This window comes from Oncorhynchus gorbuscha, linkage group LG10, assembly GCF_021184085.1.
Source record: "Oncorhynchus gorbuscha isolate QuinsamMale2020 ecotype Even-year linkage group LG10, OgorEven_v1.0, whole genome shotgun sequence".
In the NCBI taxonomy this organism is placed as follows: domain Eukaryota; kingdom Metazoa; phylum Chordata; class Actinopteri; order Salmoniformes; family Salmonidae; genus Oncorhynchus; species Oncorhynchus gorbuscha.
The window spans coordinates 66,152,087-66,171,541 of NC_060182.1; the positions used below are offsets into that span (position 1 = coordinate 66,152,087).

Here is a 19,455-nt window from a genome sequence, read left to right on the forward strand (position 1 = left end):
TCGAGGGGCGTTGCAAACAGATCCCGCCACAATAAGCACTGTTTTGGATTCCAGGTTGGGAAACATTTTTACTTTTGCCATTTATTTGTTTACAGTCTTTTCTATGTTTTATATCACTTTTTATTGCATGATCATCATCGACATCTCATATGCATTTTGGGTAAGAAGATGTATCAATGGCACCATAGATACATGAACAGAGTAGGTCTTACATTTGTGGTTTTTGTAAGGGCATCATCATCCATGGATTTATAGTCTTCAAACGCATAGAAAAAAATATACAAATAGAAAAATCGAAACAGTACAAATCGAACAAAAACATGAAATGACAAAGTATATTTAAAAAAAATGCAAAGTATATAAAAGTACAGTGGTATCTTCCTTGAGCTTAAAAAAATGTCACACTATAAATGCTTTAATTACATCCCACAAATGTTTAGGTGTGTATTGAAAGTAGATCAGGTATGGTTCTCAGATAGACAGTATCAAAAGCATATATGCTGGGACCATATCTCTCTGTGTCTTAACAGTTGGAGTTAATGTCCTTAATGAACCTCTCCTCTCCATTCCCCATGTCTGTCTGTCTTATGGCTGTTCCTGGTACTGCCGCTCTGTGGCTGTGAAGAAGTCCTCCAGAACGCTTTTCAGGTACTCAAAGGTTGGCCGGTTCTCTGGGCTCTCCTTCCAGCACAAGTCCATGATGTTGTACAGACCCTCAGGGCAGTTCTCAGGTCGGGGCATCCGGTAGCCTTTCTCCAGGTTTTGGATCACCTCTGGGTTACTCATTCCTGACAGTGGGAAGAGACAAGAGATGTGGATGCAGCCTTGTTAATAATGTGGCCAATGTGTTGGGGTTTTGTGGGCAACACCTTTGTAGAGAGTATGTGCTGTTTGTGGATTATATAGGTGCTATGTGGAGAATGTGTGTATGTGAAGTCTACATGCATTGCATATGAAATAGACATGTATAATATTGGATTATTGTGGAGGTGCATCTGTGAAATACCTGGATATGGAATACGGCCATACGTCACTATCTCTGTCAAGAGGATCCCAAACGACCACACATCTGACTTGATGGAAAAGGTTCCATAGTTTATAGCTTCAGGTGCTGTCCATTTTATGGGGAATTTAGCACCTGATAAGGAAAAGTGAAATGGGTTTAATTTTGGGTTCATGTTCATTTCAAAAGCACCCAATGGATTCTACATGAACACTTGCTGGGGCTATAGTATATAGAGTGCATGGCTTTGCAGAAAGTGCTTAGAACATTCAAGCACATCCATTTTTTTCTAGTTTAAAGGAAAGTCATGCTACCCTCTCTGGCTGTGTACTCGTTGTCCTCAATGAGTCTTGCGAGTCCAAAGTCAGCGATCTTACAGATGAGCTCATCAGACACCAGGATGTTTGCTGCTCGCAGGTCCCGATGGATGTAGTTCTTCTCTTCAATGTAGGCCATTCCCTCAGCCACCTGCAGGAGGCAGTACATCATAAAGAATTAATCATACTTGTTTAAAAATATATATATATAATTTCACCTTTATTTAACCAGGTAGGCCAGTGGAGAACAAGTTCTCATTTACAACTGCGACCTGGACAAGATAAAGCAAAGCAGTGCGACACAAACAACAACACAGAGTTACACATGGAATAAGCAAACGTACAGTCAATAACACAATAGAAAAAAATAAAGTCTATATACAGTGTGTGGAAATGGCGTGAGGAGGTAAGGCAATAAATAGGCCATAGTAGCGAAGCAATTACAATTTAGTGATCACTGGAGTGATAGATGTGCAGATGATGATGTGCAAGTAGAAATACTGGTGTGCAAATAAGTAAATAAAAACAATATGGGGATGAGGTAGATAGATTGGATGGGCTATTTACATATGGGCTGTGTACAGCTGTATTAGTCGTATAGGGTACACATGGTATACACTGTCCAATGAAATGCTTACTTCCTTCTCGACAATGTTACAACAATAAGAAATAATTAAAGATAAGAATAGGAACATAAAGTAACTGGCTCAGTAGAATAGAATAAACATTTTTGGCACAAGTATAATACAGGAAGGCACAATTTATGAAGGATACATACTGTGTGTGTTCGTGTGTGTATAAGAGACAGACAGGGCAGCGGTAGATTCCTGTGACAAGGAGGTTCCCACTTCCCCAGGTCAGATCTCTGTTTCTCACCTCAATGCTCCACCCAGTTTTCACCGGCAGGTTATGAACCCCTAACAACCAGCTCTCTTTCCGGCCCACCCTAATGCCCCAGCTGTGCTATCTACATCGCTTTTGTGTGTGTCAATGTGCGTATGTGTGTGTGTGTGTGTTTAGGCAGACATTAGTGCATATTTCAGATGTAAGAATCTCACAGATATGTGTCATGTGGCCCCGAATCCCTTGGCAGAAAACCGAGAAGTGCGCATGTGATATGAACTTCATATCATCATTACGCATCACTCTGGAAGTAAAACAAATCTCAAATTTTCACTCATTAGCTCTAGGGGTCAATGTTGTTTCAGTGTTCTTACTATCTACATGCTTACCACAATGTATGGTGCTGTCATTCAGTGTTCTAGCCATTACTCAGGAACATACTTTTGCCGTAATACGTTAACAGTGCATCCATAGAGTCGGCTGTTCCTTTGCCACAGGCGGCTTTGACAGCTTTGTTAGTTGAAATCCCTGTAACCCCATTACACATCCATGTGGTTCAATGTCTCATTACTAAATGAGAGTTATATAATTTAACCACAATATTACGTTAGTGGAGCCCAATTAGATAAGATGTTGGTGTAATTAGATGTTAGATGTTCTCCCATCTTTGGCCCGATATTTGGCCCCATCTTTGGCCGTAAACTACTTCTAAGTAAGTTGTTCTTCTAGAACGAGAGGCTCAAACAGCAATACAACTGCTTTCTTGATCTTATGAAGCTTGGTGCGAGTGTGATTTAGAGTAGGCCATAGGTTTGTTTTATTATGGAATATGCATTATGTCTCTCAGGTATCGGGATATCTGTCACTTTGATTTGTGTTACACCTATAGCATTGCACTGTGATAGGGGTGAGCACCTCAGTGGTGTTGATTTGTGACAAGGTGTATAGACTTATGGTTGTTAGTAAACCTCAAACAGTGGTCTCCATTGTTACCGGGAGATTATAGTTAGGCTCATAATAGCAAGAGCTGTTTCCTGTAGACGAGGGCCATACAGAGAATAGAAACTGAAAGAGCGAATGGAGGGGAAAGAGTGAGAGAGAATTTTGGAGACAGACACTCGTTAAAAGTGTAGAGAGCTATTGGGATTGATGTAAAGAGCAGGGAACTTGCCTGAGAGGCCATATCTATGAGGGTGCTGATGGGTATGTTGGATCCCTCAGACGACTTGAGAAAATCTACCAGAGCGCCTGTAACAAAATGTGATCAGGTTAATAAAATGACATATGTTTTGAGCGGCATTACATCAGATCTCCTTTGTTTCATTATAAACAGATGTTACCAGTCACCAGCAGTTAATGCAATATTGTTGGAGGTGGAATCATTTTAAGATACAAATACTTTTAAGTCGGAAAACTCTATGTTCAGTGAAAGGTCTTGTGAGAAAGATTAATGACACTGCCATTAAAACGACATTTAGACATGTCTCAGACATAAATAGCTGGCCTTAGACCCAGAATAGATGTTTAAATGAGGAAAATAACATTCTCAGGAAGTGCGTTCACCTTCAGTCAACGTGATGCATGGCCACTATTCGACAGGCCATGGCTCCTCCGTCTCTACATTGTGTTGGATTAAAACCGAACAATACCTCAGCCAGCCAAGGCAAGCAGCAGGAAATGCGTTAAGAAAAGAAGATGGACTCTTCCAGGAAAGAAGGGCAACAGGCTCCTGTGCTTTAGTAAAGAAGGACTCCTTTGATGCCTGTGCGCCAAAGGAACGGTATAAGCCAAGGTTGCGAGGAATGTTAAGCATGCCACACCTGTTATTTTCCAGTTGTATTGTCTTCAATGATAAAAAAACGAGGGACAAATTGAGAGGATGGGAACATCAAGCCTTCCTTTCTAGTGACAACAGAGGCAACAATTGTGTCTGTGCATGTGAATCACAAACAAAGAAACAGTTCATGTTAAGGCACTGTTGGTGCTCTACAGGCCTCTCATAGAGGACAATACAAAGGCTCTCCATTCACTGGCTCAGAGCACTTACATACTGAAGCTGTTGTTGCACCAGTGACAGAGCCTTTTCAATGTGCTTTGTTACTGTCCCTCCTAATGTCAGGTCTTGAAAAAGGCAACAACAACCTTTGATGGGAACGTGGGGTCACATTAAAAAACATGCAGGTGACATAGTAACTGTAGTCAGAGATTATGACGAAGGCTTTTGGAGAGAGCATACTGGTATCAAAATAAGTTGTTGTTTTAAGCAGGGGCGTAGGCACGGGTGGGACCAGGCCCACCCACTGGGGAGCTAGGCCCAAACACCATCAGATATAATTCATAGCAAGCAGTGCACTGGTTTAGTTAGATTTGATAAAAAAATATAACAGAACCAATGATGTATATAAACCCTGGATTGCTGCATTGTTTCACGTCAGATGGCGTCACTCATCTACAACGCTCGTCCCTAAACCAATCTTTATTGTTGGACATGGAACTCATTTTCACATTTGAATATTGAACATTCTAAAAATTAAAACAGTTCCTAATTCCTAATCACTGTGCTCTCGTATGACTCTCCATCGAATAGGAATAATAACTAGCTAGTTAAATTATTACAAATGTTGTGACAGTGATTTAATAGTTTGCAATTGTGATAAAATAAAAATTAAACTGGTGGCTTTTGCCTGCACAAATTCTGTGCAAGGAAGTTGGTCGTCTGTGCAGTGACTTGATCAGCTGTGTAGCTAACTGTTGTAGCTAGCTAGCTTACTTTCTTCCCGCACATACAAAACTTGCTTAGCCTGTTTAAAATGCCCTGAAGTTGTAGAAATGTAGCCCCACAATTAAGAGGAACTGAATGTTATCAGAAATCAGTCTGTAGATAGATCAGCATGTTTCTCCACGATCTTATCATTGGGTCTGCTGTACACAGCAGCTGACTTGGGAGGCTACTGCAATGACGTGGCAAGAACAGTTGCTTCATGAAAACTCATAATAATGTAAGCATTAGCACTACTAGCTACAGTAGCTTGCAAGCTAGCTTTTGTTGGAAGAAAAACATTGTATGTGGAGCACGAAGTAGGTAGCTGGTAGGTTAGCAGCATCGTTTCAGTCAAAGATGATTTCAGTGACTGGTTCAGCAAGCTAGCAAACTAACGTTAATGTTGGACAAATTTATAATAGCTTTCATGCCCATAGTCAAACTTCAGAAATACTGCTCATTGAAGCAAAATAATCCTCAGCTAGATTTAAAATGGGGCGACTAAGACTTCCTCACCAACAAAACATAAACATTATTGACATATTTATTGTTTTAGCTTAGATTAATTCAGACCATTTTGAGGCAGAAATTATGTTCACAGCAGACGATGTCACCTAGGTAATATTTTCTAATGTTATGGCAGCCTATTGTAGCTGTAATACTTTTGATCTATCCCATTATCCTTTGCAAGATATGCGACAGAACAGTGCGTGCAGAATCGACGCGCTATCTGATGGAAGACAATGTGGATTGCTGATGCTATGTTTTGGCCATTGAGAGGCTTTGAAGCCACCGGCCATATTGGCACTCCCCAGTACAAGCAGTCCTCCATAGGAATGAATGGAATTCTAGTTTTTAGTAGTTTTTGTCTAAAATTTAATACCCAAATCTAACTGAAGGCCCTGAAGCAAGGCTATGCATATTCTTGGTACCGTTTGAAGGAAACACTTTGAAGTTTGTGGAAATGTTAAAGGAATGTAGGAGAATATAACACAATAGATCTGGTAAACGATAATACAAAGAAAAACGAACCATTCTTTTGTCATTTTTTTGTACCATCATCTTTGAAATGCAAGAGAAAGTCCATAATGTATTATTCCAGCCCAGGTGCAATTTAGATTTTGACCATTAGATGACAGCAGTGTATGTGAAAAGTTTTAGACTGATCCAGTGAACCATTGCATTTCTGTTCAAAATATTGTATCAAGACTGCCCAAATGTGCCTAATAAAAAAACTTTTAAAAACTTTTCATGATCAAAATTGTGCACTCTCCTCAAACAATAGCATGGTATTCTTTCACTGTAATAGCTACTGTAAATTTGACAATGCAGTTAGATTAACAAGAATTTAAGCTTTCTGCCAATATCAGATATGTCTACGTCCGGGGAGATTTTCTTGTGTTAATCGCATTAGCCTACATTAACTCAACCGTCCCGTGGACGGGACACCGACTCCGAAGAAGTGCATTAAGGTGTCTGTAATAGAATACATTTGTCAAACAAATGTAGACGTTAATAAATGCATTTCTATAGCTTCCCAAATATATTTTACAATAGTGGGCGAATGCCAAGATGGAGGCACGGTGGCTTCGACACAGTGCCCTATATCAGTCATCTCGTCTTTATATAAATTATTGAACAGAACCAATGACCTCTAATGACATTCACTATCATGGAATGGGTTGCCAAAAATAACTAATTTAAAGCCACACCCCCAATAAGCCACAAATGTGACCGCATTGAGGATATGTCACTGTGCTTCTATAGCTACAGTGCCTTGCGAAAGTATTCGGCCCCCTTGAACTTTGCGACCTTTTGCCCCATTTCAGGCTTCAAACATAAAGATATAAAACTGTATTTTTTTGTGAAGAATCAACAAGTGGGACACAATCATGAAGTGGAACGACATTTATTGGATATTTCAAACTTTTTTAACAAATCGAAAACTGAAAAATTGGGCGTGCAAAATTATTCAGCCCCCTTAAGTTAATACAGTGTAGTGCCACCTTTTGCTGCGATTACAGCTGTAAGTCGCTTGGGGTATGTCTCTATCTGTTTTGCACATCGAGAGACTGAATTTTTTTCCCATTCCTCCTTGCAAAACAGCTCGAGCTCAGTGAGGTTGGATGGAGAGCATTTGTGAACAGCAGTTTTCAGTTCTTTCCACAGATAATAATAATAATAATAATATATGCCATTTAGCAGACGCTTTTATCCAAAGCGACTTACAGTCATGTGTGCATACATTCTACGTATGGGTGGTCCTGGGGATCAAACCCACTACCCTGGCGTTACAAGCACCATGCTCTACCAACTGAGCTACAGAAGGACTGGATTCAGGTCTGGACTTTGACTTGGCCATTCTAACACCTGGATATGTTTATTTTTGAACCATTCCATTGTAGATTTTGCTTTATGTTTTGGAACCTTGTCTTGTTGGAAGACAAATCTCCGTCCCATTCTCAGGTCTTTTGCAGACTCCATCAGGTTTTCTTCCAGAATGGTCCTGTATTTGGCTCCATCCATCTTCCCATCAATTTTAACCATCTTCCCTGTCCCTGCTGAAGAAAAGCAGGCCCAAACCATGATACTGCCGCCACCATGTTTGACAGTGGGGATGGTGTGTCCAGGGTGATGAGCTGTGTTGCTTTTACGCCAAACATAACGTTTTGCATTGTTGCCAAAAAGTTCAATTTTGGTTTCATCTGACCAGAGCACCTTCTTCCACATGTTTGGTGTGTCTCCCAGGTGGCTTGTGGCAAACTTTAAACGACACTTTTTATGGATATCTTTAAGAAATGGCTTTCTTCTTGCCACTCTTCCATAAAGGCCAGATTTGTGCAATATACGACTGATTGTTGTCCTATGGACAGAGTCTCCCACCTCAGCTGTAGATCTCTGCAGTTCATCCAGAGTGATCATGGGCCTCTTGGCTGCATCTCTGATCAGTCTTCTCCTTGTATGAGCTGAAAGTTTAGAGGGACGGCCAGGTCTTGGTAGATTTGCAGTGGTCTGATACTCCTTCCATTTCAATATTATCGCTTGCACAGTGCTCCTTGGGATGTTTAAAGCTTGGGAAATCTTTTTGTATCCAAATCCGGCTTTAAACTTCTTCACAACAGTATCTCGGACCTGCCTGGTGTGTTCCTTGTTCTTCATGATGCTCTCTGCGCTTTTAACGGACCTCTGAGACTATCACAGTGCAGGTGCATTTATACGGAGACTTGATTACACACAGGTGGATTGTATTTATCTTCATTAGTCATTTAGGTCAACATTGGATCATTCAGAGATCCTCACTGAACTTCTGGAGAGAGTTTGCTGCACTGAAAGTAAAGGGGCTGAATAATTTTGCACGCCCAATTTTTTGATTTGTTAAAAAAGTTTGAAATATCCAATAAATGTCGTTCCACTTCATGATTGTGTCCCACTTGTTGTTGATTCTTCACAAAAAAATACAGTTTTATATCTTTATGTTTGAAGCCTGAAATGTGGCAAAAGGCCGCAAAGTTCAAGGGGGCCGAATACTTTCGCAAGGCACTGTATATGCTAGTTAAATAAAGGTCAAATAAAAAATATGCACCATGCCACTGCTTATTTTATTTCTTCATTTAGCAAAGAAGACAGCTCACAATCCAGTGCCTTTGTCAGTAAACACACCTATATGTTAGCTTTAATTAGCTTAGATTGTCTTTCAGCCTCATGGCAAAATGTGTAGAATAGAATTATATGAGCTATAAAACTGCACATTTTCCTCTCTGCCCCAAGGCAGAATGTGTAAAATTTCAGGAAGTTAGTTGCCCATCAACATTTTTGCAAGCTCCCACCAACAAATTTCTAGCTACGCCACTGGTATTTGGGGCGGCAGGGTAGCCTAGTGGTTAGAGCGTTGGACTAGTAACCGCAAGGTTGCAATTTCAAACCCCGAGCTGACACGGAACAAATCTGTCATTCTGCCCCTGAACAGGCAGTTAACCCACTGTTCCCAGACCGTCATTGAAAATAATAATTTGTTCTTAACTGACTTGCCTGGTTAAATAAAGGTAAAATAAAAATAAAAAAAGACTTGTGTTTTCAATGTCAGCTAGTCTGTGTACAGGGCAGTGCACCTATAACCATGGTGCCATTTTATTGGTCTGGCTTTTCTTTGCTACCCTTTTACAGACAGCCTCTCTCGTTCTTGTGTGAAGAGAGAAAGAGAGTAGTCACTGGACAGTGGCTGAATAGCCTAGTCTGACTGGGGGAATAGGAGGGGGCTGTGTTGCGGTCTGTCTGTCTGTGCTGACACTGGAATGGAGCCACGTGCCCATGGGGGTGGACACAGGTCCCATCACTGAACAATGAGACAGTGAATCACCACTCCCCTATTTGACGTCTCTCTTTTCCAGTCAGAACGGACTTCCCTTTGGTGTGTTGACATTAGAGGCACCGGCTAGTACGGGAAACGAGAGTTCAAGTTCACGTTTGCTGATTTGATTATTTAAGTTGAGGAAAGTGCAGCAGGGTCACCAAAATAGGCTGAAAATAGCCTCTAAGAAGATCTGAAGTAGGAGATGTATGGGAAAACAAGGTTAAATTTGTACTGCGTTTCTGCAGAATGAGCATTTCAGTAAATAACCGTTAAGCCAGAACTAGGAGTGTTCATCTTATAATTGAATAAGAAAACATTACATTTTAATCTTGCATCTATAATAAAAATGATTTTTTGGACCATTTAACATTGTCACTGGACTGCAGTATGCCTGGGAAACGGCTCTGACTCATGAAACGCATTCTGGTAAACACCCAAGCCACTCTTTTGTTATTCTCACTCTTATCAACATGCAAACCCAATAACAGTTTAACATGTTTGATCACGAAAGCCGATGACGACATCCTGGCTGAAAACACTCTTTCGTCTGCTCCAGGTGTTTCTCTAGAATCTCCCTTGATGACTCTGTTTTAGCTGTTCACTCTTTCAGCACCGGGATTGAGAGTCATCTATGTTGACAGGCACAGACATAGGCATAGGCTTGCCGAGCAGCTGTCATGGAATAGAGTACAGTAGAAGAGAAGAACAACTGAATAGAATAGGATCAGGGTTATTGACCTTTTGTATAAGGAGTTGGTCTTACCCTGAAAGACGAGCATTGACCATTAGCCTAAAAACAATGTAATCCTAGACAGTGACACCCACCGTTCTCCATGAACTCTGTGATGATGTAGATGGGCTCCTGGGTAACCACGGCGAAGAGGCGGACCAGGCGCGGGTGCTGCAGCTCCTTCATCAGGTTGGCCTCGGCCAGGAAGGCAGCCATGGACATGGTGCCCACCTTCAGGTTCTTAATGGCAACCCGCCTATGGTTGTTGTACAGACCTGCATCATGGAGGAAGGTCATTGGTGATACAGTAAATATACAGTTTACTGCAGTAATATCACAGTGATTTTACTCAGTTGTGTAGCATACAATGTGTAAAATGGAGTGATTTGAGGACACTCAAGTTTGCAATAGGTCACAATTTGCCAAGTTATAGCATATGCTGTAATGGTGAGAATGAACTTTATTTGTTATTGAAAGCATTCTTCCCTACTTTTATCTATAACTGAAATAATTTTGAGAAAGGGAATGGTGGTTTGTTTTTTCCAATCTGACATGCATGGATACTTTTTGTTGTTGTCAAACAACAATCACCCCTATGATGTTGGTGTATTCATTCGCTGAGAGAAACAAATACTGTATGTTGCCAAGACCGCATGAAGGAGTGATTTGGAAAATAAAAAAGTCCCACAGCAGGATAGTTTTGAATGTCGCTTTGTGTTCACACACATGGAGCTGGACAATAGGGAAATCTCCCCCTCCACTGGAAAACTAGTGTGAAGTGATCAGATTACATCAGCAGATATTATCACAATCAAAACACTGGAGTTTATTTTTTAATGGTTGATTTTAGGGTCACAGTGGGAGGTGATAGCAAATATTGTAATATGAACTAATATAGAGAGAGCCTCTGGTGTGGCTAGAACTTCAGCCCAGCAGGCTCACTGGCTCTCTTGCGTAATGCAGCTAATACCTGACATCAATCCCAAACGGGCCCTACCAGCTCAAACAAGCACTGCAGTGATGGCAGTATTTAGGAAATTACACACAATGCAGAACTAAAGCCTAAACTAAAGCTGTTCTGGCAGACATAGAGAGAGACAGGACCAATTGAGCAACTGGTTGCTTTATATCAGGTGCATCTATGCAAACCAACACACGCATTGGTAATCTGAAAATATCAACCACTGTGGTTGTGCATTGCCTTTAGAATGTATTCACACATTTTGTTGTATTACAGCCTGACTTTAAATATATATTTTTTTATCTCACCCATCTACACACAATACCCCATAGCGACAAAGTGAAAACATGTTTTTAGACATTTTTGCACATGTATTGAAATTGTCAACAAGACAATAACCTAAATAAAACACAATGCCAAATCTTCACTGGAGTTGCTTACCAAGACGACATTGAATGTTCCTGAATGGGCTAGTTACATTTTTGGATTTAAATTGGCTTGAAAATCTACGGCAAGACATGAAAATGGCTGTCTAGCCATGATCTACAATCAAGTTGACAGCGCTTGAAGATTATTTTTTAAAGAATAGAGGGAAAATATTGTACAATCCAGGTGTGGAAAGCTCTTAGAGATATACCCCGAAATTCTCACAGGTGTAATCACCATTAAAAGTGTTTCTACAAAGTATTGACTCAGGTGTGTGAATACTTATGTAAATTATATAGTGCTGTATTTAATTTTCAAATAAATTAGCAAACATTTCTGAAAAATGTTTTCATTTGTGGGTATTGTGTGTAGATGGGTGAGAAAACAAATCTATTTAATTAATTTGGAATTCAGGCTGTAACACAACTCAATGTTGAATAAGTCAAGGGGTATGAATACTTTCTGAAGGTGCTCACCCATCCAGACTTCTCCAAACTGCCCGGCCCCGAGCCTACGCTCCATCTTGAGGGACTCTCGGGGGATCTCCCATTCGTCCTGCCACCAGGGTTTCTGGGGCATGCGGGACTGGCATGGCTTCATCAGCCGGGTGCACAGACCGTCCGCCTCACCTGCAGACACATACAACACAGGCAGGGTTAAAGGTTGAATAACATCAAGTTATACAGTTCACATTTTTGAGAAAGACTGTGCTAAGGTGTATGTGCACTATGGATGGTATGATAATGTGGATGGTATGATAATGGTATTTGGTACCAAGGCTTTCCGTATTGTTTGGCTGATGTATTGTGGTCTGACTGGAGTCATAGCTCCAGGAGTTCAGACAGGATGTGAGTCATAGCACGTACGTGAGTGATGCTGGACCAGCTCTTTCAGGGAGTTGAAGGATATCTTTGCGGTGATGTAGAAACCACCAGTATCCAAGTTCCGGATTCTGTAGTGCTTAACTGTGTCTCCAGTGTCGGGATCCAAGTCCCTGACAGATAAGGAGAAGGAGCCTTGGGCTGTCTCACTCTCTCTGACCATGAAGGAGCCCTGTGTATTCCCCGGAGCTAGCAGGAGCCTCATGGCATCGTTTCTGGAGAGGTTCTTGAAAAACCATCTGAAGCACAAAAACACGCATAGAGCTTCAAACATAACCACATCCCTTTCCCTTGAACGTGGTTGAGTATGGGGAGATGGTTTTGGTTGAGTGACACGATGTTGGGTAATGTATGTGTGTGCTTCCTGCACGAGTTAAAGTGAAATTAAATGCAGTTATTTGAGTTTGAATTGAATTCAACTGTATTTACTTACGTCTCCATCTCCATTGAGTTCAGGGGGGCAACAAAGTTGTATGGGATGAAGCCCTTCTGGCCTGTGATGAGAGACTCTGCCATGAACCACTCCGGGTCATCCCTGGACAGCAGACATAACAGCAACACTTACTCACTATCTCATACTTTTCAAGCACTGGCAATGTGTCATACTCCATCAAACAACTACACACTTTTGCACAACTACACAAATATATCACATCCTCTAAAAAGTAAATTGCATCACACAACCATCCCATCCCTATTCTTACTTATTGAGGATCTTCAGCTTGTCTCCCTTCTCAAAGCCCAGGTCATCATTGTGGTTTGGTTCATAGCTGTATATGGCAATCACCAGGCTATCTGTACAACCATAACCAGCATGGGTGAGGAAAACATAAACAATAATGATTACATTTGATCCACCAGCAGAAGGCACATAATTACCCACATATTCATGTATAAGAACATACCTGGTAGAGGGGAAGAGGGAGGCGTGAGATGAGAGGGGTAGGGGATCAGTTGATCTGTGTACTGATGAGACCAAAGCAGAGTCAGTAAAATAACCTGGGTTTCCACTCCTGAATTCAACGATTGTCATTCAGAGTACAAACTATAGAAGTTCAAGATGTTACTTGCATGAAAACAGTAAATAGAAAAGTCTGTGGGTTTACACTGTCATGATAGGAAATTTGACTTGAGGTAAAAACCATACATTCCTTAAAGTGAGGAACGATATTAAGAGAAGACACCCTAGGTTTTACTTCATGTTTACTTTGTGCTGACACACTGGCCAACAACAACATAGCATTCACATGTGCTATTCTCTACTTCAAATCTACTAGTATATCTCCTGTAATTCAGAGGGAGGAAGTGAAACAGAACATTTAGTGAATGGTTACAGTCCCAATTAATTGCACACACAAAAGCCAACTTCCCCCAAATTAGGTAAATTGCCAATTCCCATTGCTAGCTACCCAGAATCATTGAGAGAGTTTGATTAAGTACAGCGGGCTATGGCCTGGGATGTGAACATACAAAAGAGGTGAGGGAGGAGTGCCCTTCTCAAATCTAACAGTAATCTGCACCGCTCGGTCATGTTGTCAACAAGGCAGCATCGTTCAGAAACATACAACATCTCGTTTCCATAAAATAAATGTTCAAATTCTCAAAATAGTTTTCATTGGGTCGACAGATAAAGCCTTTTTTAAAAACAAAATCAATCACTTCTGTATGTGAAAACACAGACTCCTACTTGTTACTCCACATGCTTAACCTACATGACATTTGTTTTTAAGCCGACATCGCGCACAAACAAAACGGGGCACCTAGCTCACGCCATAGAGGCAGTTTGGTTCCAGTAGGGCTGGGAATTGCCAGGGACCTCAGAATACGATATTAACATGATACTTTGGATTTTCATTTTCCAAACATATTGCTCACTACAGTGCCTTCAGAAAGTATTCACACCCCTTGACTTTTTCCACATTTTGTTGTGATACAGCCTGAATTTAAAATGGATTAAATTGAGATTTTGTGTCACTGATCAACACACGATATCTCACAATGTCAAAGTGGAATTATGTTTTTAGAAATTTGTACAAATGAATTTAAAACGGAAAAGCTGAAATGTCTTGAGTCAATAAGTATTCAACCTCTTTGTTATGGCAAACCTAAATAAGTTCAGGAGTAAACATTTGCTTAACAAGTCACATAATAAGTTGCATGGACTTACTCTGTGTGCAATAATGTTTTACATTATTTTTTAATGACTACCTTATATCTGTACCCCATGCATTTTCTGTCAGTCTTGCAGTGCATTTCAAACACAGATTCAACCAGAAATACCAGGGAGGTTTTCCAATGCCTTGCAAAGAAGGGCAGCTGTATTGGTACTGTCTTGGGGGAAGTTATTCAATTACACTTTGGATGGTGTATCAATACACCCAGTCAGTGCAAAAATACAGTTGTACTTCCTAACTCAAATACTAACCTAAATGATAGAGTGAAAATAATAAAGAATATTAATCCTGTTTGCAATAAGTTACTAAAGTAAAACTGCAAAAAATGTGGCAAAGAAATATACTTTATGTCCGTAATACAAAGTTATGTTTGGGGCAAATCCACATAACTGAGTACCACTCTTCATATTTTCAAGCATGGTGGTGGCTGCATCATGTTATGGGGATGTTTGCCATCGGCAAGGACTAGGGAGTTTTTTTTAGGATGAAAAGTAACGGAATAGAGCTAAGCATAGTGAAATCCTAGAGGAAAACCTGTCTCAGACACTGGGAGACAAATACACCCTTTAGCAGGACAATAACCTAAAACACGAGGCCAAATATGCACTGTTGCTTATCAAGAGGACACTGAATATTCCTGAGTGGCCTAGTTACAGTTTTGACTTAAATCGTCTTGAAAATCTATGGCAAGACTTGAAAATGGCTGTCTAGCAACTTGACAGAGCTTGAAGAAAATAATAATGTGCAAGTATTGTTCATTCCAGGTGTGCAAAGCTCTTAGGGACTTACCCAGAAAGACTCACAGCAGTAATCACTGCCAAAGGTTATTCTAACGTATTGATTCAAGGGGTTGAATACTTATGTAATATTACATTATATAAGTGTTTTATTTTTTATATATACTGTCTATTTTTCTTTCACTTTGACATTACAGAGTATTTTGTGTAAATCATTGGTAAAAATTCATTTTAATCCTACTTTGTAACGCAATTGTTTAGGTAAAAAGTCAAGGGGTGTAAATACTTTCACAAGGCACTGTATATGTCTGATGCAGAGAGACAAGAGACAGCATGCGGCAGGTAGCCTAGCAGTTAAGGGTGTTGGGCCAGTAAACAAAAGGTCGCTGGTTCAAATCCCTGAGATGACTAGGTGAAAAATCTGTCTATGTCCTTGAGCAAGACACTTAACCCTAATTGTTATTTTATGTCGCCCTGGATAAGTCTGCAAAATGACTCAAATGTAAAAACGAGTTTTGATCAGTCAGGGAAATAAAAGTGCTGAGAACATGTTGGCTCACTATTTAAAAAGCAGATGGAGAACAAGCTATTGGATGAAAATGACTTTTTTGGAGCAGGTACAGCCAACTAGCGTTAGCTAACACTACCTACAAAATGTATACTCAGAGTCAACTATCGATATAATATCGTCCAAAAACAATATTACAATATGATCCTGCTACCCCCCCCCCTCCCCCATCACTAAGTTCAAAACATATGCAATCAATGCTAACCCGCATTAATAGAGCTCCCTCATTGTTCCGGCCAAACGCCACGCCCACAAACATCGGTTTCTTTTCCGCAATGAGTCTGGATTTGACTCATTTCCTGAACCCTCTAGAATGTGAACACATTCGGACTGTCTGATTGGTCCCAATATACAATCGGTTGGGCCAGAGCCAGCAGTGTTTTCGAAGTAAGCAATTGGCTTTGATACTCTGATTGGTTAGAGACAATCTAATTGCTGATGACTTTGTTTTCATTGCAAAGATGTTACCACAAACGACTTTCAATGATGTCAGATTCAGATTGAAGTATGTAACGAACGATAGAGCATTGAAATAATTCAGTGCGAGTCATCAGGCAACAATTCCCAAGCATTGACTTGCACTTTTAGGTAGACCGTGGTTGCATAACTTATATTAATTGATATGTCAATTAAATGCATATCGGAGATGTTTGTGTGTTGTTTTCTTTTTTGTGAGACCACGTAAAAATATCACACCCTCTTCCTCACATTCCACAGTACTTCCCCAGCCACGTCGAGACACTATGCCGCTGTCTACACACACAAACACACACACACTCACCGGTTTAGCCGACTGGGTGGGAATCGGGCAGTTGCAGTTGTCACACACTTCGTCTAGGTTCTCTACCCAGTCATCATCATAATCTGAACTACAGTTGCATCCCATTTTACCTGAAACATAGTCAAGAGTTTGTCAGTTTACATCACTACATAATAGAAGAGATTGATTGATAAAGTATGATTTTTTTTATTATGTGCTTGATTGAAACAAAATAGTTGCTTATTGCCCCATACTTAGACTTGGCTTCCAAGAGAGTTGGTGAACTAGAGAGCTGTAGCTTATTATATTACCTTCTTAAAAATTGAAAAGCTGTTCAACCTCAAATCACTTGGAAATGTAAACTAAAATCAATCAAATGAAGATTGTACATAAACAAATAAATTAACATTAATAAGCATAACTTTTTGCCCAGAACATGTATTTTATGTTAACATCCTGTAAACATCTAATACCCCTTAAATCCCCAGCCCTGGAAAAACAACTCAGGATGTCCTGATATGACTAAATCTTTGAAGTGAGAAAATAAAGTAATAATCTTGGCCAGACAAAAATATGAAATTGTGTCAGGATGTTAACCTACATTATTGTTTCTGTGTAGCTTCACATCAATACACAACAACCAGCGGAGTTTAGCAGGATGTCAAAAATCCCCCACCGCAAATGAAAATACTCCAACACATTGCCATGTACGCCTCGTCTCATAGTAGTGTGATGAGGATCTGCATGGGACTAAGAACTAATTCATAGACTGTGCAGCTTGCTGGGATATGACAGACTTACATTGGTGACAGATACAATGAAGAGAAATGCTTTTGATATAATTCAATGTGATCTTTTTTGTTGCGAAACCAAATTGCTAGACTTTTCACAAGATGATCTACATTTCGTGTTATAATTATTTGTCTTCATTTGGGAATGAATCATAGTCCAGATTTGTTTTGAGAAAATGTGATTATATTTCAAATCAAACTAATCCAGTGTTAAACCATGCTCTCAGTGCAGATGGAGCGCTCTACCCCTCAGCAGTACAGTATGACCCTGTGTTCTCAGGCCCGCTCCATGCTCCAATCCCATTGGTTGGCTCACGTAACAGGGTCAGTGGGCTAGTTGGAGTCGCCGCATGTCTCGAGGGCACAAATCCGTGAGAAAATCTGACGGGCCCGGAAAAGCCTGACCCCGTTAGCAACAGTCCACCCCTACACTGGAACGGAATGGAGGGGGACGAGAAGGGTCACTTTTGGGTGACATCTCTCCTGCCTTTGTCTGACAGGCTCTCAGAGAAAGTCATCTAAACAAAGTCAATATTTTCCATTGAGTGAATGCCCTCTTGATTTAATCTCTTAATCATATTCAGCTGCTGAGGGGCTACCCTCCTCTCAAGGCACAGTGTGTGGCTTTGGTTGTTTGGCTTTATTATCATTACATTGTGCTGCATTTGTTGAGGCATTTATGTTTCTTTCACATGAAATGCTATGTGTGGTGTGATCCACCCTGAAAGTCATTATAATGAAGGCTGGAGAAGGGTTACACAGAGGTAGACACTAAACACTGCTCTTTAGGCTATCTTTTTGTGGTATGACGAACCTGTATTAATGCATTACATCAACATGATATCCTTCCATCTGTCAAACTGCTCTGAAAATAAGAGCGTTTCTGCTTTCATGAAATCATCACATTTTCCAAATGCATATTATGCATACTAAATTACGTGCTATACAGATGGATACTAAATCACAAGGACCTTCGTGGTCACCAGATCCCTTCCTGACAAACAAAAACCTTAAACAATTGTCCATCAAACTGTAATAAAACCATAATAACCACAAGAATTGCAATTACCAAACCAGATGTTAATTTTCAGCAATCTTTACCTAAATTACCTGTTACCCCCTTGTATTTTGTATTGCCTTTTAAGCTAAATGTAATTTTTTCAGTACATTAAACTTCTTCTCAATATTGACTATAGCCTAAACATTTGTTGACTGCCCATTTACTGTAAAACACAATTGTATACATTGTTGTACATCCTGATTCAAATTACGATCTCAAAGGCAGACCAAGTCAATATAGATGCATTATATAGAAAGTTTAAGACCTACCTCATTAAACTTTAAGCCTAATATAATGCTCTTCAACAGGGTGTCAGCAATGTCACTGGTCAGCAGCCAGAGCAGCTTTATCCATGACTAAGAGACCTAGTCTTCATCAAATATAAATCTTATCAAAAACAGCAACTAGAAATATAACGTTACTTTTGGAGAGAAAATAAGAAACAATAGGATGTTGAGTGAGGTTTTCAGGCCGGGAGTTTTGTATGTGAAGATCTCATCACTTACTCATGCAGTACCTTCAAAACACACACACCACACACATGCACACACACGCACACACACACACACACACACATACACATGCACGCACGTACACACACCTCAGTGGAGAGAAAGCCACCCAAAGGGCTTCCTGTCGTTGAAAGGTTGAGGGTTGTTCTGCAGTGGCTCTGACAGGTGCTACCCATGCAGCTGTGTGTTTCACAGGGAACGTTGGCCTCCTCTGTAAATGGGTCAGGACAGTACCTCTCTCCTAGTTTGTGAATACGTGTGAATGTTCCATCAGTCACAATTGGGTAGGATTGGTGAAGTAGAGTCTCAGGCAGCTGATAAGACTCCATTTTGATTCAGATCTTTGTGTCTGTGTATCGCAATGAGACTGATTACGGGGAAACCTGTGTCATCGACATTAAGTTGTAATTGCCAAATGAGTCATCGCCCCCCCCCCAATTGACTATGCAGAAAAGTGCTATCATGTTCATTTTTAAATGGAGAGTTATTAAACCCATCAATTGTTTGGTTTGTTTAGTCTTAGGAAATCAACAATGAAGGTCATTTTGTTTATTTTCTAGTCACATCATATTTTCTGTGC

The 19,455-nt window shown here is 40.3% G+C and overlaps 1 protein-coding gene across 1 annotated transcript; it reads right to left on the bottom strand.

Annotated features, from left to right (window-relative positions):
* Positions 1–55: 55 nt before the first annotated feature.
* Positions 56–18,886, bottom strand: LOC124046369 (proto-oncogene tyrosine-protein kinase LCK-like). The gene is made up of 12 exons (XM_046366678.1): positions 18,633–18,886; positions 16,534–16,643; positions 13,179–13,239; positions 12,978–13,068; positions 12,707–12,808; positions 12,259–12,512; positions 11,869–12,021; positions 10,101–10,280; positions 3,335–3,411; positions 1,318–1,471; positions 1,007–1,138; positions 56–788 (listed from the first exon to the last, which is right to left on the bottom strand). Exons 2-12 carry the CDS (start codon positions 16,636–16,638, stop codon positions 586–588), a joined length of 1,512 nt encoding a protein of 503 aa, XP_046222634.1. The 5' UTR covers positions 16,639–16,643; positions 18,633–18,886; the 3' UTR covers positions 56–585.
* Positions 18,887–19,455: the final 569 nt, after the last annotated feature.